A 20,692-nucleotide genomic window follows, 5' to 3' on the forward strand; every position below is an offset into this window, starting at 1 on the left:
TCCCGTCCCGTCCCTTCCCCTCCCTCCCCGCCCGGCTCCGCCCGCAGGTAGCGGCCGCCTCCGCCGCCGGGGGGGGGGGGGGGGCCGGGAGGATGAAGGTGAAGGTGATCTCGGTGCTGGAGGACAACTACATGTACCTGGTCATCGAGGAGCGCACCCGCGACGCCGTGGCCGTGGACGCCGCCGTGCCCAAAAGGGTGAGAGGCGCCGGGCCCTTCCCCTGCCCGGGGGGGGGGGCTCTGCCCGGAGCGGACCCCCCCTGCCGACCCCCCCCGGCCCCCCCCCCAGCCCGAGCGGCCCCGATCGCTCCCCCCAAACCGCCCCCGTCCCCCCCCCGCTGCCGCAGGCACTGCAGGCGCCGGCGCTTTTTGTTTTGTTTTTCTCTTTTTTTTTTTTTTTCCCCTTTTTTTTTTTAAGCGTTCGCCGCTTGCTCGCACGTTTCCTTCCTCCTCCGGGAGGGCAGCCCCGGGGGGGGGGGGGGGGGCGGGCTGGGGGCGCCGAATTTGGGCTCCCCGGGGAGGCTCCAGGCGGCCGAGCCCCGGCTGCAGCGCAGGAGCCGGGGGGGGGGGGGGGCGCGGAGGGCGCGATGGGCCCAGAACGCCACCGGCCCCAAAATGACCCCGGCCCCAAAACAGCCCCCAGCCCCCCGGGAGCTGCCCCTTTGCACCCCCCTGCCCTGCTCCGAGCGATGGGTCCCGCACGTTGAGCCGTGCCTTGGGCCCCTGGCAGCCCCCCCACGCCGGGCCGCGCGTGGTTTTTGGGGTGCCTTTCCTCTTGCTGGGCCCCCGGTTTGTGGTGCAGGACCGATCCCGCGCTGCGCTGGGTGCCGGCTGCTCCGAGCGTGGCCGCGCTCTGCTGGGCGGCTGCGGGGCGTTGGGTGTGCGGCGTTGGGCGTTCATCACCTCCTGCGCTCACGTCCTGCTGCTCCTGGCCCCTTCCAGCTGCTGGAGATCGTCAGGAGGGAGGACGTGGTGCTGCGAGCCGTCCTCACCACCCACCACCACTGGTAAGTGCCTCTGGCCACCGCATGGGGTGCAGGCGGTGGCCGTAGCCATGGCCATGGCCATGGCCGGCAGTGCCCAGCGGTGCCCATTGCCTCCTCTCCCCGCGCAGGGACCACGCGCGGGGCAATGAGGAGCTGGCGAGGCTGTGCCCCGGGCTGCGGGTGTACGGCGCCGATGAGCGGATCGGGGCCCTGACGCGCAAGGTGGCCCCCAACGAGGAGCTGACGGTGCGTGGCCCTGGGGGTGTTTGCGGGTGTGCAGCCCCTGGGGCGATGCAGAGGTGGCACCGCTCATGTGGGGTGGGCACGCTGACCACGGGGAGAAGCCCTGTCCCCTTCCCGCCATGTTTGGGATGGCGCTGGGGCACCCCAAAGGCTGCGTCCCCCTTGGTGTTCCCCACCCCCCGGGCCCTGGGCAGGCAGCACAGGGGGGTTCGGGGAGGCCAGGGGTTCGCGGTGAGCCCGGAGAGCGCCTGGCCATGGCCCTGACCCTCCCTCCCCACAGTTCGGGGCCATCCACGTGAGGTGCCTCTTCACCCCCTGCCACACCTCGGGCCACATGTGCTACTTCATGTGGGAGGACGGCTCCCCGGATGCACCAGCTCTCTTCTCAGGTACCCCCATCCCGCTGCCGTGCACCCCACGCTGCCCACCCCATGCCCACCCCATGCTCGTGGGGCAGATCTGCCGCGTACCCCTGTCCGGCTGCGGGTTTGGGGTCCGCCCCCATGCCCAGCCCCACGTCCCCGCAGGTGACACCCTGTTCGTGGGAGGCTGCGGGAAGTTCTTCGAGGGGACGGCGGAGCAGATGTACACCAACCTCACCCAAGTGCTGGGGGCGTTGCCGAAGGAGACGGTGAGCGCCCCGGGTCTCAGCCTGGGGGGGGGCGAAATGTTGGGGGGGGGGGCTGATGGGGAGGCAGCGCCCATCCCCAGGGCTGCATGCACTGGGGTGCAGCAGGGTCGGATCCGGCACCAGGAGCGTGTGTGACGCCGGGTGCTTCCCACTGCCATTGCAGAAGGTGTTCTGCGGCCACGAGTGCACCGTCCGAAACCTCAAGTTCGCCTTAAAAGTGGAACCGGAGAACGAAGTAGTGAAGAAGAAACTTGCGTGGGCCAAAGTAAGTGTCTGTGCCCCTGTGGGGGTGATGGCGGGGGGGGGATGTTGGGTGCCAGCAGGTTTTTGGACGCATCTGGTTCCTTGCAGCAGCGGGATGACGAGGACTTGCCCACGGTGCCCTCCACGCTGCAGGAGGAGTTCCTCTACAACCCCTTCCTGCGGGTCACGTAAGCAGATCCGGCAACTTGAGGGCACAAAGGGCCCCGCATGGGTCAGCCCATAAACGGGGCCAGTGTCCATCCCTGTCCTGCTGCTCCCGGCCCCATACCTGCTCCCCCTTCCCCTCCGGCATCGCCCCTTCTCCCAGTGGCTTTGTTGGACAGTGGGAATTCCAAGCCCCGAGGGAGGGAAGGGTGCCTGCATGTGGGGTCCCGTGCTGCCACCGCAGGGTACCTGCAGACAAGCCCTGCGTGCCTGCAGTGCCCCCAGCATGAGGCTGTGCCCCCCACTGTCCTGGTGGAAAGCTGGGTCCCCATCCTGTCCCCGCCGTCCCAGCGGAGCCGTTGCCCTTGCAGGGAGGAGGCCGTGCAGAAATTCACGGGCAAGACGGAGCCGGTGGAGGTGCTGAGGGCTCTCCGCACCGAGAAGGATAACTTCAAGAAGCCCAAGGAGCGGCCCCATCCCCAGGCCGTGCTGGCCTTCGACTGGGGACTTTTCAGCCCCTTCCTGGAGAAGAAGTGAGCCGCGGTGGCAGCAGGCGGCTCCCCGGTGCGGCCGTGGGCACGGCCACCAAAACGCAGCGTCCTGGTGGTGGCAGGGGCCTCGCCGCTGGGAAGGGGCTCCTGTCCCGAACCTGCTCGTTTGCAGCCCAATCTGCTGTCGCTCCCTCCAGCGCTGAGCCCGGCTCCTGCTGCCCTCGGGAGCTTTGGAAGCGTGTGGCTGCCTCCAGCGAGCAGCCACGCCGGTCAGCCCTGCGCCGCCGGGACGTGGGTGCTGCTGCAGAGGGTGAGGAGGCGTTTGGGGGAGCGGGGAGACCGGCAGCACCCGGCGGGCTCCAGACCCTTCTGCCTCCTCCAACTGCCTCGTGCTGCTCCGCTTGGGCATCCCCGTGCCCTGATCAGGCTCGGGGCAGGGACGGGTGCGAGGCCCTGGGGACGCGCAGGAGGAGCTGCCGCAGGGCTGGCCCAGGGCTCCCAGCAGCCAGGGGACGGGCGTCGAGCTGGAGGTCAGCAGCAGCCACTGGACTTCAGAGCTGGGCTGACAGAAACCCTGCCTGCGTTGTGGTTTGTGTATTTTTCTTCTGTTTTTACTTTCTGGTTTTTGTAGGCAGTGTAGGAGATCATTTAGGGGTTTCTAAGGCAATTGCTGACTTACCGGAGCCATCCAAATTGCTTAAACCTTGCAGGATACATTCAGGTGGAGCTCAGGCATGGAGGAGAGCATGCTCTAAACCACTCTTTTTACAGTGCTTCTCAGGGTAGAAGAGCTTTTAGGCAGCAAGCAACAACATGCTGCTATGGATCCATTACATTTTTTTTTTTTTTTTTTCCCCAAGATAGAATACTGGAAAAATACTGGGTGAAACTTACGTGTACCTCGCCTTTCCTCTAGAATAAGAGTGAGGGAGCAGCTGGGTCTCCTATGCCTCGTTTGCAGCCCGCATTGTTCAGTTTGTGCAAAATCAGTACTGTATTGCATTTTATTTTATTTTTTAAGTCTGAGAAATGTGTAGAGCTTTTATTTTGCAGGTGGTGGTGAGTTGTATTACAAAACTGAGTAACGTAGTTTTGTAGGGAAAAATAGAGCTTGGAGGTAGCTCTGTAAATAGCTGTGAAAATCCCTCCGATGGGTCTGGTTCGGGGCAGGTTGCTCCGTGTTGGGCAGTCACGCAAATCTCTTTTTTTCTTTACTTCAGTTGTGCAATGTGCGTGTGGCTAGTTGTCTCGGTGTTGCTCAGTTTACCCCTAGTTCATGCAGATTAAATGAGAACAGAGAGGAGCAGAGGAGTTGGCCCCACAGCCCCATACCACAGGGGGTGTCCTTTTAAACAGCACTGATTACAAACTTTATAGCTCCTAACACTGGAATAGAGTTGACTTCAGGAGCTGTCGTGTGTGGACTGTGAATTGCATCTGTTAGCACTGAAGCCTGATTTACGGCCTTTTTTTTCCCCTTGCTAGAAACTTGACTAAGGTTTTCTTTTTTGCCCTTTTTTTTTTGTTATATTGTTAGAATTTACTCTTCTGCACAGGAAGGGAAGAGTCAGTCCTGCTGCACAAGTTGCCTCGGTACTTATTGCCTCCCAGTTACTCAGTTCAGATGCAACGGTACAGTTTGTAGGTGATGCCCTGACAGGCATCTGTTACCTGGAGAGTGCCTGTGGAATATTATTTATACTGTGAGCGAAGACGCACTTGGGTGCATGTGGGAGGGTTCCTGAACTACCACGGGGCTTGCTCGTGTTGACAGCAGCATGCAGCCCAAAGGCTGGGTGAAGCTGGAGCTGTTCTTGAGACCATGGCAAGAGCAGACACCTGGGAGAGTTTGTGGGAGCTGTGCTCTGGGTACGTTCTGGGTGGAGAGTCCTCTGACAGCTTTAGTAAGGTGCATGTTGGTAACCTGCTAACTGGAGGTGACAAAATGCAAATCCTCAGTCGTTTCATCTACAGCTAATTCAGCTTTACTTGTGCACTGCTGGCTGGATGTGCATGTCCTCAACAGAAACAGAATGTGTTTCTTTTGCACTGATGTACGCAGTTTATGGTCTCAGCACTTCAGCATGTTGGACTTAGTTTGCATTAGCACTGGTATCTCTTCCTGTAGATAAAAATGTTATGATTTAGCCTAACACTGTGTTACAGAACTATGCCTGGAGAAGGGCATTCACTGCAACTACCAACTTGCTCGTGTATGACTAGGGAAGGGAGGGGGAAACGGGGGGAGATTTTTGCCTTATGAACACTGTGAATTCACTAATTGATCGGTAACACCTAAAATATGTAAAGCTTTTAATTAAAAAACATTAAAATTGTCTTTTACACTGTTGGCTTACTTCTAATGAATGCTGGGAGGCTTTGAGAAGGACACAGGGAAGTGTCAGAGAAGCTGTTGAGAAGCAGGTTAAGGTCTGGCAGCTTTGCCTTTTGCCAGCCCTGAGCCCAAGGCTTGCAGTAACTGAGTGAGGGTTATCTCTGAAGAGGGTCTGGGCAAGGTTTCAGTGTGGGCTAGATGCAGTAATCAGCTTCGGCTGTTTGTATTTACTCTGAAGGAAGAAAGCAAAAGGGCAGCTTTGTGTTCGGTTCTCATCTACTTCACTGCTACGTGATGAAGAGTGACTCTGCAGAAAGGAACTTGGAAAAGGAGAAATATTTAAGTGAAGCAAGAACGTGATTTTTCAGTTCATTGTCACTTGCAGCTACAGCGGTCATGAGGAGATTCCACGTCTGCCCGTGTCCCTTCACCCTGAACTAAGGTAAAGCTGCAACTCCCCCCACTACCACTGTCCCCTTCCTATACACGTTGTCACTCTGTGAAACGACATTCAGATTAAATAGGCCAAAACAGAGTTAGTCATTCACAGTTTTTTTTTCTGTAAATAGTTCTGAAAACACCCATACGTAAAAATACAGATAGCGAGTCAAGCACACATCATCTCCTGTACCAAAAGACCAAATCTAGTTCACATCCACACGTGTTTTGGCAAAGCATTGTAATGCACCACATTAAATCAGATATATTTTTGCTAACCTCTTGGATTGTTCTGGTAAGCTGGGATAATGATTACATCCCACAGCCGCCTTTTTCTATGACCTTTTATAAATTAACACCTTTCAAAGACACAAGGACTTTTGTCAAAAAGAAAAGTGGCAATAAATTCTTACTTGAAGCACTGTAAAAACTGTTTGTGCTGAGTTTAAGGATATTACTCATCAGTAGCTGGCTGCTGAGGCCAGGGTAGATGTGACAGTTGTGTGTATCTCCCTGTATTTATGGAGAGAGAGATGTAATTGCCCCCAGTTATGGACGATTGTTATAATCAAAGGAAAAAAACACATAGCTTTTTCTTCTTAAACATTCATTTGAGTCACATTTCAGCAGGCCACAGAACAGCCCTAGAGATGATGCTTCTCACATGATTACAGGCTGCTGGTACCCGCCCCCCTCTGCCAGTGCAGAGATGCTGCAGCTGGACTTCAAGGGCATCCAGTCACGGCCAGAGAAACACAAAAACAAAACCCAAGGTCTAATTAGACCATTTATAACTAAACGAGGATGTCCCAAAAGAGACAGCCATAAAACTTAGTGCTGTGAAAAATACAGCAAAGCCTGGATGGGAAATACTCTTCAGGTAGCATAAAGCTCATCTCAGTGAGGTTACAGTGTACTGCAAGCCAAATCCTTCAGTACCTTAAATTTGTCACTTCTGTTAGGAATAGGATTGTAAAGGGAGTGCAGATTTAGTCGTTAACGACTGTAGAGGCTAAGATACATTACTGCTTCTCTTAACATGTATTTAAGTCACTGTTTGTCATTTATTCACATCATTATAATAATTATAAAGCTGTAGGAATTAGTACTGCCTGCCTATATGCACATTACCTTCTCCCAAGGAGAGTCAGAAAGTGCAGTTCACCAGTGATGGCGCAGAGCTCTACCTGTCTCTTGAGAATCTTAAATACAATCAACTTTAAAAGGCACTGAGTTTATCTGGGCTTCACAGATCTGCTTCCAGCATCAGTCTTCACCATTTGATGTTAAATCCGGTGCTTGTTTTCTCCACTGCGTGGTACTCCGTATGCAAAGCTTTCCCAGCCTTTTCTGACTCCGAGCCACCCAGCCACTGCTCATACAGTTCAGTTACAGTCCGGTTCTCCTCTGGAATTTCAGTCTTAAGAGAATTATACAGCTTCTCAACTTGCTGGAGCCAGTCCTTGCTGGATTCACCTTCCAGTTCAATCTGACCACCTCCATTTAAACAGCCTGCGTAAAACAAAGTGGGAAAATATCACTGGGTTTAGAAATTACTGCAGTTTTATCAGGAAAACAAAACCAACTACAGTTAAGCTTACTTTCCACCTGCGAACAGCTGCAGAAATAAGAACACACCCCCATTATCTAACAGCAGCAGGGCAGGCAGCAGCCCAAGAGGGGAGCTCATTGCCTGGTGTGACCCAATGCTAATTCAGCCCAGCTGTGACAGGGCTCCAAGGCTTCCTGGGAAGTGCCAGGGAGACAGAGATAAGAGGAAGCAAGGAGGGCTAGTTTTCTTCCTCTGTCGTCAGGGGAGGGGGGGAAAAAAAAGAGAGTATCCAACCTAGGCAAAAACAGCCCTGCAGTCTCAGCTGAAGGTAAGATAGTATCTTGGGATATGTTCTGGATTTACTATTTCGACGTGAAATTTAACTGTAATTACTTAAATCCTGAAGAATTCTTAGCTTCTGGGTGGAAAACATATATACTCCCTCTGAAATCCCACGTTGTGACTATCCCATCTTAAGAATTTGAAGACTTCGCCACAACATTCACGGATGTGAGAAGCTGCTGCTGTCTCACATCTTAGTTATAGCTTCATATGGCTGCCTACACCTATAGACTGTAGTAGTGAAATCCCTATGCAGCCTTACCTGATGGACAGGCCATGACTTCAACGTAGTGATAGGGTGACTTCCCTCGTTTCAACTTTTGCACTAAGTTTTGTATGTTTCGAAACCCGTATGCCAAAGCAAACTGGAGCAGAACTACTCCATCCTTCTCCAGTGTCACCTCTTGGAAGTCCTTGTTTCTGAGGAACAAGAGCAGAGAATGTCTTATCAAAACTAACTTCTATTTTAAACTTCAAAGAAGCCTGTGTTGAAATGAAGTTCTTCATAGAGTCTTACTTGATAAAGCCGTCCTAGTTCTTTGCCACCCAAGCAAAACAGTTGGCAGAGCTAGCTTACAAATCCTTTTCAGATCCTGTTTGAGGACCTGCTGCTTGAACTCAGTTTCCTGAAGAACACCTGTATTGAATAAATCCTTAAAACCTAAGCAAATGGAGCCTAAACTGAAGTTTCATTGTGATAGGCCACCTGAGCTGGCTTCAGCCAACTTACACATCAGCAAGGCTACTGAAGGAAACTTAAATTGTAGTGGCTCATAAAACCATGGAGTAAGCTATCATTGAAGGCTTCCGGACTCCTAACATTAGTGGAAATACCTGTTCCTGGTAATAAGTAATTTGACTCTTATCAAGTGTTTTGTTTGAGACTGCGAGGAACTGTTTCTATATTCCTTCTGTTTCCTACACCAGAGAATCCTATCGTTAATCAGGGCAGTAACTTGCTATAAGTGGCACATTAAGTTTATACCTAGAAGGCAAGCAGGAATCTCAGCTAAATGTGCCTCTATACCCAAACTAAGTGACTTGTTTTCTGTCTTACCATAACACTGTTAAAACAGAGTTCCAAAATCCTGACATAAGGCTTTTTCTCTTCCATGATAGCTACATCAGTAACAAAGCTACATTATTGGCCTGATTGCAGGTGAGACAACTCAGATCCATGTGAGCTCTGACTTCTAAGTTGCTCTAAAATTATCTGAAACTTGATACTAGGAAAATCCATCAGGCCAAAATAAAATGTGTGGGTGGTGAAGGGGCTAGAAGTCTCCAAGGGCCAGGCTGCATGGAATGCTGGCTGATTTATTGCTCAGCAACTGTGGGAGTGAGAAGCCAATTCCCATGCCTCGAAGTAAAATGTTTAACATTGCAAAGAAAGTTTCGGCCCATCAGCAAGATAAAGCATAAACAGAATTGCAATAAAAATAGTGCTTTCTGTAAAAACTTTAAATTTCTTACTTTAAAGGTTTGTACTGAATTGTATCCACTTGAATTCCAAAGAGTTCCTTGGCTGCATACTTGTATATGTGCTCCAAATAACCACCAGAACCACCTCCTGAGTGGCTAGTGAGTTCCCCTTCTGCAGCACTACTAAACCTGAGGAAAGGAAGAAAGAAGCAGTTTTAAGGGACTCTCCGACAAAACAGAACAGCCAGCACAAAGCCCACTGTTCCTTCAAACAGAAGTTTCATTATGCCAATGCTAACACAGCTTCAGTACTCCTAATAGAAGCATCATGTTGTTAGTCCTGTGAGGTTCTCTGATAGCAGAATTTTCATCCAGGGAATTCAAAAGCAACAGAACAAGCCACAGACCGGCTCCCTTTGAACTCCTAGCCTTTCCTTTTCTCCTGGGAAGAGACTATTTATAGCTCCAGTGCCCTGCAGATTTAACTCTATGCTGTCTAACATCCCTTGGGTCAAGCTCAATGGAAATACTGTCACATGCCCCCATAAGACCTGACCCCACTGCCAACTTAATCTTCGCACAACAAAACTACATTTGGGAACATTTGAGTTATGAGGGCAATTACCTGAGATGTCTAAGCGAATGCATTTTTTAGTTAGCTTCCTGTTTAATATCTCTACAAACATCCTGGGTTATACTTAGAAATGGGAGGAGGGAAATAATGAAGCACTGGGGGTATGGATCTGTGCAGCCTACGCTTCTCGTGGAGAACACAATCTAGAGTCAGTCAAGAGACATCGGTCATAAAGCTTTTCTGCAACATCAGCAAAAGCTGAGTTCATTATTTAAAGCTCTCTAGTTCTCTGTTACAACTTTTTTTTTTTTTTTTGAAAATGGGTACTTATATCTAGTTGCCAGGACATCAGAGAACGCTTCAGGGAGGTATCAGCGTTGTCTGTCCAAGCATGAAGAGATGAAACCTGTGTTGCTGTGGTTCCACGTGGCTATCAAAGTTGCAGAACATAAAGATGAACAAACCTAACACTGCCAGAGCATTTGCTCTGTACATGGTTGTCCTCAGCAAGAACCTGGTTCTAGTTCAACACGCCTCTGGTGTTGAATAACTGCGCTACCGTAAGTTCTGTTAATTCAAGTTCTGCACAAATAAGTCCATCTCACTGATATCCTAAAACACAACCAAGTACTTAGAGGTCAAGATAATGTTTCTTGAAAAACAGCTCACCAGATGGAAGCCACAACAATAGCTTTTGTTATAAGAGAATAATAAAATACGGGGTATGCTTATAAGCACTCATCAGGCAGTGACACTTGCATTCTCCTACTAACAGCTGCAGGAGGGAAAACACTTGAATTCAGGCCAAGCAGTTTCAAGTCAAATCGAAGATGTTGCCTCTTGCCGATAAAATCTTAGTTTTAGAAGAACTGCAGAAGGCAACACTTTAGCCTGTAATCACCTTCAGAAACTATTTTTAATTTGGTCTTGTTTACAGGAACTGAGCTTCATTAATGAAATGTTTCAGTGTGTCTGGCCTCACGTACTGCTACTCTCTTAAAACGAGGCTGCCAGTAAGCCTCAGTGCTGGCCTGGAGCAAACAGTTATACCAGCAAAAGTCCTCAGATTTCTGGCACTTTATCTCGTTCTTGCTGCCAAATATAATAACCTCTTAATGGGCTTTTCCACGTGCTGGAGGATAAAGCAGAACAACAGCCATTGGACTGCTTATGTTAATGCTCCAAGTTCTGATGAATACGTGCAGTTTGTAACCAGTCAATTTACTGAGTAAGTTAAAGCTAGCAAAAGGTTATAGAAGCACTTTATCACCGCAAGCATGAGGCCTAGTGCTCAGAATGTACTCCTAAGAAGTGAGCCAGAGATTTTTATCACGTAATTAGACATTTTGTTGTATGTTATAACTGACACCTCCATAATGTTATTTCCTAAGTGAATCCGAACACTTCAGAATGTTTTTTTTTTCCTCCTTGATATTCTGTTAATAGTATAGCAATAAAACAGGTAGAACAGAAGTGCTTGTTTACATGGGCAACTTCTGAAATTGTACCTTTGGGAATTAGCCATGCAGACGTTTATTACAGCTGAAGACGTTTTTTATTTTTTTTGATGTGAAAGCAATTTGTGCATAAGCCATGTTAGAAAAAGGCAATACTGGAATAATTTATAAATTCAGAATGCACAAATACATCAAAATGCTTTACATGCATATGCATACGCTGATGTAAACTCATTCAATATGTTAAGTTTAATGGCAGCACTAAAAACATGTTTGCATCCATGCTATGCAGTCTCTCAGTTCCTAAAGTTTTATCAGTACTCCAGCTATGCATCACCTGATATTATTTATATCACCATGTCTTTCAAGGCAGATATAGTAGTGAAACAAGATCAATTACAGTAAATGAAAAAAGAGTGACTACTGTCTTGGTGTGCCTTAAGTTCCTTAAGGAAGTCCTTCTGAGCAATGTGAATGAGAGACTGAGCTCTACAGAACTGATTCAGTGTATTATTTGGAAAGTCTTCCTCCTGCTACGGATCAGTGGTAACCAAGGTTCTCTGAATGCACATTTTAAATTTACCTAAAAGTGCAGAAGTAGCTGTATAAGCTACAAATCTCATTTACTACGGTTTTTCTTTTTGAAAGTATCCCTTAAATAAGAGGGATCAGACTGCAGCAAACAATCTCTCTCACATTCTTTTTTTTTTTTTTTTTCCAGAAGCACAGGAACGACCAATGTTCACAACAGTAAAAGCTAAACTGGGAAACAGGCCTCATGCAAGGATGCTTCTGTTCACAGCTCTGTCAACGTACATGTGCTGTTCAGACAACTCCTGAGCAAAGGCTGCCCATGGCACTTGGTTGTACTAGAAAGACTTAAATCCTATTTAGAAATAAACTACATTTCAAAACAAGCGTCGTATCTGCAAAGGGTACAACTGAAAACAGACAAGTGCCAATTCCTATTCATGTGCTATCTGCTGCATATTTGGGGTATGAAAATCTCTCCTAGAAACTTAGTCTGAACAGTAAACTTCTGAACTATATTGTTAATGATCTTTTAAAATTTATAAAGGTTGCTACATATGTAGTGTGTTTATTATGGCACAAAGCGCTACAGAGACATTTCTTCTAAACTGATGAAGAGAATGCTTTGGTTTAATGATCAGTGTGGAACCACTACTGCATGTCAACTTAGAGGGATAAAATGTGATTTTAATGTTTCTATAATCTCTTAGATCTCTGCAGTTGTCACTTAACCAGATGTTTTCAGTTAATGCAACCGAAGTCTCATCTGGTTTGCATACGTTTAAGATCATGTTTTTGCAAATAAAGACTCCCAGAGATTAGCTGAGTGACCTAAATATATTTTTTTATGCTTTAATACTGGAATCCTTATAGTAGCTCAGATAACGAATAGACACACGCAAACGTGTGTTTGCAGACAGTGCAATAACAGGCGTTGTTTCAGCGAACTCTTTTATCACTGACCTAGATTATTTCATTCCTCTGAGTATGCAGGTAGATTTTCATAGGATACCACCGGTTATATTGTGAGTAAAAGTAATGAAACGACTGTGATGCAATTTGTACTTCTCTGCACAATTACTTTGCTGTTATACTCTTACTGAGCTAGTTACAGCAATCCTGATGATTTACAGTGAGAATTGCTAATCCTTTAACTACTAAAATCTAGCAAATAGTTACAGGTGCTCCAAAAGCGTAAATTTGTCACAGATTGCTAGAGTACTTCATGCAGAATTGTACCGATTCAAAATTAGTGATGCAAGAAAACAAATAAATGCAAACACGTGCAGCCTTGTACACAGCAGAACAGTAGTAGTAGGTAACTTATGTTGAAGACCTTGGTATGAATAGTGGATGAACAAGAACATGCCTGAAAGGTACAAATGAGATTTTGTTCTTACATGGTATCCAGAGGAGCAGGATCTACATCTGATAGAGATACTCCTTCTTGTTCCAGTAACTTTAGCACTTCTCCTAAAACAGAAGCACAGCATATTTTTGGGATAAAGGAAAACAACCTACAGATCAATACCTAAGCATATATCTGCAGTCTTTGCTAGGACACGATTTGTATTATTGAAGTGAAATTATACAGCAATATCCATGCATTACTTCCTCCATCACCAAAAAAAAATTATTAAAACCAGTCCAGAAATTATCTAGACTGTCTCTAGCTCTTCTTACCTGTGGTGATTACACAGTCCACGTCACGAGTTTGGTACTCTTGGTTGAAAAAGTCTGGCCTTGAAGCCTCTAGCTTTTTGTCATAACAGGGCATTACTGTTACATGGTATATCTGGTCAGGTGTTAAGTGCTGGAAAAAGACACAGCAACGTAGCTGGAATGGTCAATATCAACCCTATCTTGTGCAAGATGTTTTCCAAGTACAAATGAGAATGAAGAAACTAATGCTGCCATGCCTCTGGAAATACTCTTGATTATTGAACATGAAAATATATTTTTTTTTCTCTCATAGAACCCAACTCGACTTCGTAGCAACTGTCAACAATATGGTCTTTCACAGTTCCCCCCCCCACCTATTGCTAGTGCAGATGATCCAATCAGCAGAGAAATCCTATTCGGTTACATGACATGTTTCTAACACACTACTAAACCCCTGCATCAGTGAGAAATAATGTAGAGTTATCCAAGAAATAAGTACAAGCTGAGGAAATAAGTCATTGACTCAAGGCCATTGTTTCGCTATCTTGTGCCAAATATTCTTAGTAGCTGCCAATTTTTGTAACAAGTATGCAGGTGTCAGCAATTATTTAATGCAAGCGTTAAACCACTGCTTGTTAATGGACAATAAATCATACAATCAGAAACGGTGCTTAATTGTGTTGCTGGACAACTCTGGGCTATTAGTATAACTCTAGTCTTTAAGTATCAAATTTACATTTGGAAAGATTCCAAAGGTTAAAGACTGAGAACAAAACTAAGTCAAACTGAAACAGAACATTAAGTTGGGAAAGAACAAGCAATTTTTAGACAAGACATGATCTGCACGTATGCACTGACTGAAGTTTTGTCTTAGGTTAATTTATTTTAAGTTATTCACCAACTGTGAACAGCATGAAAATACCACACAGTGGTATTTGAGATGTCAGCACAAGCACACTGAAAAATCAGATTCCCTAGCCTTCCTGAATAACATAGAGAGGTTTTAAGTACTCCATGAAGCTTAAGCTTAGTGTTACTGGCCCAGTGGCCAGCTTCTAACCAGCTGTGGAAGTGAGAGAGATGCTGCCTTTGCTGGCAATTCACAAGACAACTTTTTACTTTCAAGCTCTCTTGTAAAACACAAAGGAATATATATATATATATATCAGATATTGTTCAATAGAGCTTACCTGCTGTTCTGCAAAATGGCCCTTTATCAAGGAGCCCATGACTTGCTGCGGAGACTTGGTGGTGCTGATATAAGGAATGATGAAACTGCCATGGGTTTTCTCTGCATAGCAGATCCAACCTGAGGAGAGTCTAATTAGCAAACAGCTGCAATAAATAAAAAAACAACAAGCACCCCTTCAGGTGCCCACAGCCCCTCAACCCCATTACTACCCCCTCTTACTACCATTAATAACCATTTTCAGACTCACTTCAGTGCAAAAAACAAAGGAAATGTAACACAATTCATTTTTGAAAGATCAGTAGGCAGCTGCATAGACCATTATTGCTATTGACACCAAGATCTCTTTGTACTGAGAGGCAAGTAATCCTCTCAGTAAATTTATCCATGTGAACTTTTCTGACTAGCTTTCTGAATTCTTGTTTTGATGTACTTTAGTACGCCATTTTATTATTTCTGTAACTAATTTAATACCATACCTGGACAGGCAGAAGCTAGCATTGGCAAAGCCTTTTTGTCTTCAGATTGTTTTCGAAAGCGTTTTACAAACTCTTTTTGGCTCTCCAGCAGACTGAAGTTTCTTGAAAAGGTTGTATCAAATACGTAGTGCACACCTAGGCAATACAGCACACGTGTTAAAATTCACAGGGAAGATACAAGCAGCAAACTGCACATCATATCCACAGCTATCAACCTCTGCAGTTGCGAGTGAACTGTTTTCCCCAGCCTGTCAGCATAGACAAGACAGAAGTCACAGGAGAAATGTGAATCATTTAAAGTTCCTTCTCCCCATTACTCCAACTTTACTTTGTGACTGAAAATGCAGAATGCTTGCATTTTAGCTTAATGCGAAATACATACTGTTATGAATCCAGACGGAGGTTAATTTACATCTCCCTTGTGAGCTCATGAAATTTGTACCTACCATGCATCCCAGCAGTCCCACCTGTGATTACCAGAACACATGACCACACTTGCCTAAACTCTTTAAGAATGCAGTCAACTTCTTTGCTGTTTCCAGAACACTCAATTTGCATCTCGCAGCTAGCGAAGCTCTGGACTGTGGTGAAACAGAAACCACCACCAACTTCTGTTCATTGGGAGCTGCAGTCTTAAAAAAAAAAAAGTACCTGTTCAGACAGTACTAATAGAGCTCATGCAGTATTGTAGCACATTAGAACTTCACCAAGGATCTTCTAGTTTACCTCCCTCGTTACTAATGTAGGCTGGCAACACAAAAAGGACATTTCCAAACCTATGATTACTTTCTAAAAAACTGGAAAATGCACCACACTGCACCGAGAACGTATTCAGGTCCTTCCCATCTTTGAAACTAATTTTTGTGCGTGCTGTTTCCAAACATGCTTCTGCAGACACATCACACCAAACTATTAAGACCTTATTAAAACTTTGCAGCCTACCTCCCCCTCTCTTGTCACCTACCTTGTTAGAAGCTAGTATTTTGCAGAGCTCTTCATGGCTCTGCTGAGTGATTAACACACTCTCCGCTGATGTAATGCAGCCACTACAAGCTAAACAGTCGTTCAGAGTAATTTTAGCCTTCTCCAGTTTTTGTGCTTCTCCATCCTAGGAAGAAACAGATTAGACTTGGTTTTGATCCCAATAGAGAATTAGGCAGGGTGGCAGCTTCTCACCTTTACTCTGTTTAGTAACAAAGATATTGCTCCTTTTACCCCCCTGGTTTATTTCTTTCTTTCTTTTTCAGCAAAATAAGGAGGAAGACCTGTATCTTTGAAGGCTGCTGATTTTAATGTGATTATTCGGCATACCCACGCAAACATGTTGAGGAACTTCAGGATAAACTTTAGCAAGACCACGAACTTGTCAGCAAATACAGAACAGTTGCTGAGGCCACAGCTATTTCTGCTATCCGGTGGGCTGACATTGCTCCAAAACACTGAAATTGTATACTTTCCCAGGAGCAAATACGGCCTGTCTTGCTTAGTTTTTCAGCTTGTGGGTGGCTGAAGACTGGGCCGCCACGGCTGACATACTACAGATTGCAGCTGCAACTTTAACCACAGAACTGTAGACCACAGAGATCCTAAGCCTTTAGGAACCAACCTCCAGAGTGCACTGAACATTACGCTGGAGAAAGCACAACAGCTTTACCACCTCTATCAGACGCAGCTCGTATTATTGAATAGTGCTGGAGCTGTTTCTTCACAGGAGTCTTGAATTTCACTCCTGCTGAAGAAATCGTGTTACAACTACGACTTGCTAATATTTTTAGGTGACGCTGAATGTTCTGCAGATTTTGTGTGTGCAAAACTTACACAGACACTAAAAGGGAAACGTATGGCCGAGTATCATTGTGTGGTATGGCAATGGAAAGAAATATTTTTCATACTAATTGACCTGAGTAAGTCATTTTTCCAATGAGACTCTCCCTTAAACTTCATTTCTCAATAAAGTCAGACACAGACGGAGCAATTAGGTTCTATTAAATTAAAAATGTTAATAAGAAATCAGGCTCCTTTAGAAGTGCTATATCCCCTGCTTCCCCTTTTTTAAGGTTAAAAGATCATCTAATCTAATTGAATCTCTTTGTAAGTAACACTGCACCGTATGAAATAGTGCAATAAAAAAAGACATTATCTCAAATAATCTAGGAATTATTAATGCTTAAGAATTGATGGCAAAAAAGACTTAGCTTATCTGCTCTTATACTAAAAATCACCACTACTTAACGTCAATGTTTCAGAGCACAATGATAAACACAAGATCAGAATTATTACTTGTAAAATGCAATCATTAAGAAGTTGGACTTTGGAAAACAGATGTGACAATGCTGATGAAAAAAGCAACACTTAACACCTTGGTCCCCTCTGAGTATTTAAATAGGTTACAACTATTAATATGTAACAATACATTAGCATTTTCTTCATATTTCACACAATAATAAAGAAAAATCACAAATACCTGACCGATCTGAAAATAGCTCCCATCTGCTTCAATTCTGATCTTAGCTGCTGCTTTTCCAGGCTTTTTTTCCACCTTTACAGGCTTGATACATTCCTGAAAGAGAAATAAAACCCCAAAACGAGATGAGCAATGAAGCGTGGAAGGCTGGTTTCAAAGAAACGAAAATGATCAAACCCAAAGACTTGTTCTAGAGTGAACGCCTCTTACTCTACTTTAAGCAATGCTGGATATACTTACAGTGTTTATAACCACCAAGGGAAAACGTACCAGCAAAATCCGCTTACCCCTTTTTTACAGAAGGAACACTTTTTCAGCATCATACCAAAACCAGAGGAGAGTTTGTGTGTTCTTTCTCAAATAACACAGCTGTGTTTTCAGGAGCCTTGCCTGCAAAGTCCTCCTCTCTCGAATCTGACAGATGATCGTGCAGCCTTCATTGCGAATTTTAACCGATGGAGGCGTGGTCGCTACAGTCAACATGTGGCTAGTGCCAATGAAGTTTCATGCAATGTCGAAAGGACTCTGACGACCTCAGATGGACAGCTTCCAGTTTTCTGTATTGTTCTGTGATGAAGTCTCAGGGGTATTTTCACATTTTGTGCGATTTTTATTGTTTACGCACCTTATGACTCCTTGTCCTACTTCCACAGCTACAATTTGTTTTGCCTTTTAGCATCCTTGCTCTGCCAACACCTTTAAACAGAATCACCCCTAACTTAATCCAACCTTACTACATTTTTGTTCTGAATTTTGCCAGATTCAGAGACTGCAGGCACAAGTCTCTATGATTCTTCACTTCTGCTCAGTGAATAAATCAAGCACGGATCTCTATTTGAAGCTGAGCAGTGGGTCACATTATTTACGTGGGAGACTTCACTGGGAAACCCACAAATTACAGGGAGAGTTAACGGGATTTGCTCCACCCCATTCCATAGATTAAGGAGTTCTCTGCTCTATTTATCAGCAAACGTCTGGGATTTTGTACTTTTGCTGGTGCTCGAAGACTGTGGTAAGAAGACTCCGTGCCTCTGCTGCACTGCTCATTGCCCCCATGACCCCAGCCCTGCCAGGGGTGGCACAGGCCGACCTTTTGGGGTGGTTGGGTGACCTCTGGGGTGGCTCGGTGACCCTTTGGGGGTGGTTTGATGACCCTTTGGGGTGGCTCGGTGACCTTTGGGGCGGTTCGGTGACCTCTGGGGCGGTTCGGTGACCCTTTAAGGCGGCTCGGTGACCCTTTAGGGTGGCATGGTGCCCGTGGCAGCGCCCCTGGGCCCAGGCCGCTGGGCCCAGCCCTGCCAACGCCCAGCACCCACGGGGGAGGCTGGCACCCATGGGGGCCGCTCCCCCCCCGCGCCCCCGGCCCCTGACGGCGCCTGGAGGACGCCACCTCCCTCCCACCTCCTCCCGGCCCTCACCACCGCCCCCCCGGCCCCGAGCCGCCCCCGGCCCACCTGGGAGGGCGCGATGTAGTCGTCCAGGCCCGCCAGCCGCAGCGCCCCGCTCAGCCGCGACGCCATCGCTGCCGTCAAGCGCGGCAGCCGCGGGGAGGGCGGCGCTGCCACACTGCCGCAAAAGGCGGCCGCCACGCTGCCGTCAAGCGAGGCGCGGCGTCGTGAAAGGGGCGGGCGCGCGCAGGGCTGCAGTGTGGTACCGAGGGGTTGGGGTGCGGGCGCCGTGAGGAGGGTGCTGGGCTGCGTTTATTTCTGTTTGATTAAAGTCCTACAACTGTGTCTCCAGATACAGATCCAAATAGAGATGTGTGTTTCACCCCCTGATGTTGCACATGGCTCAGACCTAGAATTCTCCCCCAGATGATCCTTGCTGTAGGAGGTGGTGCTGCTGTGAGGAACCGCGGGCATCTTGTCCTTACTCATTACTGCAGTGTAAAGCCCAGGAAGCTATCCAGTTTGCTTGGAAGCTGGTGCTAATTTTACTACTATTCAGTGCATAGACTCCAGCAATGTCTGGGTAAAAGGCTTGTCGTTCATTTAATTTAGCTCCTGAACACATCTCTCCCAGATTCTTTTGCAACCAGTCTTCAGTCCTGGTTGTTCCATCCTGGCATGCTGATCCTGTAAACAAAACAGACCCGCACAGTTAAAAGCCGCAGCATATTCTGAAAGATGATGTGTCTAGGCATCCTTCCTGTGACTAATTGCTTAGCTGCTAACAGAAGAGTGGCTAATATTTGTACTGTTGCAGATGCAGGGTCTGGTCTGCTCTCTGATTCACTTTGAGACGGGAAATCACTACACCAAATGGAAATCTTATTTCTCTGCCTATCTCCCATTTATTCTGTCATATCACACCTCCTCGCAGCAGTATTCCCTGTAGCCTCAAAAGGAGAAGCAATTTCCCTTTCTGTTTCCCAGTGTTGTTGTGAACTTATGCAGAAGTGACTGAATTGCAGCATTGGGAGGATGTGTGATCATTAGGTGTAAAAGAGTGAATGTTTGGAGTACGAACAAATACCACATACACATACTAGTGCTTTACTGAGAGGTTATGTGTGGGCACCTTACCTGACTCCGTGAGCTGGGCTGTCAAATAGGCCTTCTGAAAATCATAAACAGCATGTTTCTTCCTTGCTGACAGTGCTGGATAGACTCCATCAATTGCTTCAATGCTGGGGAGCAAACCATACAACAGATCATTTCCATGTGAGTAAAGCAGCACAGATGGGTCTAGTGGGGTGAGGAGAAGTTCTTAATGTTGACAAACCAAAGGTGGCAGGTGCTAGTAGCTGGCCCATAGCATGTGACTAATGAGCTTTGTTTTCTGCTGGCTTATATCATTTATGGTGTGCTTGAGAGATAAAGACTAACATTTGGTAGCCCTCTACAAGAAAATGTTGCAATTAGAGCAGGGTCGTTGACCGATTTTGATTATCTTCATGTTTTACACTGGGCGTAAAAAGCAGCCCTTGCCCAATCAATAAATGCTGGTGCAAGAGCGACTGTCCCCACAGCCACACAGGGCTAAGGCAGCTGCAGCCCTGCTGGGAGACACTCACAAAGCTTGGTAGGACGGGCACAGCATGCTGAGGGGCAGCAGCTCCACTCCTCACGTTCACACTGGGGAGCAAAATGTGCAGTCTGTGCAGCCACGCAGATGTGTCTTCCAGGGACATGTCAGGAATTTGTGGGAAGACAATCTCAGCTGCCTTCATTAGCATCGTGTCTCAAACTTGAGCACTTCCTAGGAAATCAGAGCTCTGAGGAAGGAGGAAGAAATTGAAGGTGATGAGCAGAGCTGTTAGAAAGCCCTGAATGTTGAAGCTAAGCAGGAAAAGTGGTGAAGGAAAAATTGGCAAAGTAACTGCAATTCCTCCTCTTTGCTGCTCCCCTCCCCTTCCTTCCTCCCCCTGTTTAACAATAAAAGTTGGGAATATGGCCCAACAGTGGCCTTGTTGGGGAATTGACCTTGGCAGTTCAGGTTTTCTTTTGTCAGCAGAGTTGGACAACAAAGCAAGCCAGGTGCTTGGAT

The 20,692-nt window shown here is 46.8% G+C and overlaps 3 protein-coding genes across 4 annotated transcripts in view; 2 read left to right on the forward strand and 1 right to left on the reverse strand.

Annotated features, from left to right (window-relative positions):
• LOC118256401 (hydroxyacylglutathione hydrolase-like protein) lies at positions 1-5,108 on the forward strand. The gene is made up of 8 exons (XM_035563340.2): positions 1-197; positions 942-1,006; positions 1,114-1,231; positions 1,509-1,617; positions 1,756-1,859; positions 2,023-2,124; positions 2,211-2,290; positions 2,639-5,108. The coding sequence occupies exons 1-8, from the start codon at positions 93-95 to the stop codon at positions 2,802-2,804; spliced, it is 849 nt and encodes a 282-aa protein (XP_035419233.1). The 5' UTR covers positions 1-92; the 3' UTR covers positions 2,805-5,108.
• Positions 4,273-18,790, reverse strand: CIAO3 (cytosolic iron-sulfur assembly component 3). 2 transcript variants are annotated; one of them, XM_035563338.2, is made up of 11 exons: positions 18,658-18,790; positions 17,204-17,299; positions 15,704-15,847; positions 15,239-15,371; positions 14,740-14,874; positions 14,262-14,380; positions 13,093-13,222; positions 12,810-12,882; positions 8,899-9,036; positions 7,688-7,845; positions 4,273-7,043 (listed from the first exon to the last, which is right to left on the reverse strand). In XM_035563338.2, exons 1-11 carry the CDS (start codon positions 18,721-18,723, stop codon positions 6,805-6,807), a joined length of 1,431 nt encoding a protein of 476 aa, XP_035419231.1. In that variant the 5' UTR covers positions 18,724-18,790; the 3' UTR covers positions 4,273-6,804. The 2 variants fall into 2 exon arrangements, with proteins under 2 accessions (XP_035419231.1, XP_035419232.1); XM_035563339.2 differs by lacking the exon at positions 18,658-18,790 and adding an exon at positions 17,491-17,619.
• The window catches only part of MSLN (mesothelin), a 25,481-nt gene continuing 22,852 nt past the window's right edge, over positions 18,064-20,692 (forward strand). Inside the window, exon 1 of the mRNA XM_050713835.1 lies at positions 18,064-18,215. The gene's annotated coding sequence lies outside the window, so the exon portion shown is untranslated. The remainder of the gene's footprint in view (positions 18,216-20,692) is intronic.

Source organism: Cygnus atratus, chromosome 15 (genome assembly GCF_013377495.2).
Source record: "Cygnus atratus isolate AKBS03 ecotype Queensland, Australia chromosome 15, CAtr_DNAZoo_HiC_assembly, whole genome shotgun sequence".
In the NCBI taxonomy this organism is placed as follows: Eukaryota; Metazoa; Chordata; class Aves; order Anseriformes; family Anatidae; genus Cygnus; species Cygnus atratus.

Coding starts and splice junctions, on each gene's coding strand:
- LOC118256401 (XM_035563340.2), top strand. CDS start 93: ATGAAGGTGAAGGTGATCTCGGTGCTGGAGGACAACTACATGTACCTG. Junction 1,232..1,508: donor CCCCCAACGAGGAGCTGACG/GTGCGTGGCCCT, acceptor CCCTCCCCACAG/TTCGGGGCCATCCACGTGAG. Junction 1,860..2,022: donor GGGCGTTGCCGAAGGAGACG/GTGAGCGCCCCG, acceptor CTGCCATTGCAG/AAGGTGTTCTGCGGCCACGA.
- CIAO3 (XM_035563338.2), bottom strand. CDS start 18,723: ATGGCGTCGCGGCTGAGCGGGGCGCTGCGGCTGGCGGGCCTGGACGAC. Junction 14,875..15,238: donor TGCATTCTTAAAGAGTTTAG/GCAAGTGTGGTC, acceptor TGTATTGCCTAG/GTGTGCACTACGTATTTGAT. Junction 12,883..13,092: donor GGACTGTGTAATCACCACAG/GTAAGAAGAGCT, acceptor CTTCTGTTTTAG/GAGAAGTGCTAAAGTTACTG.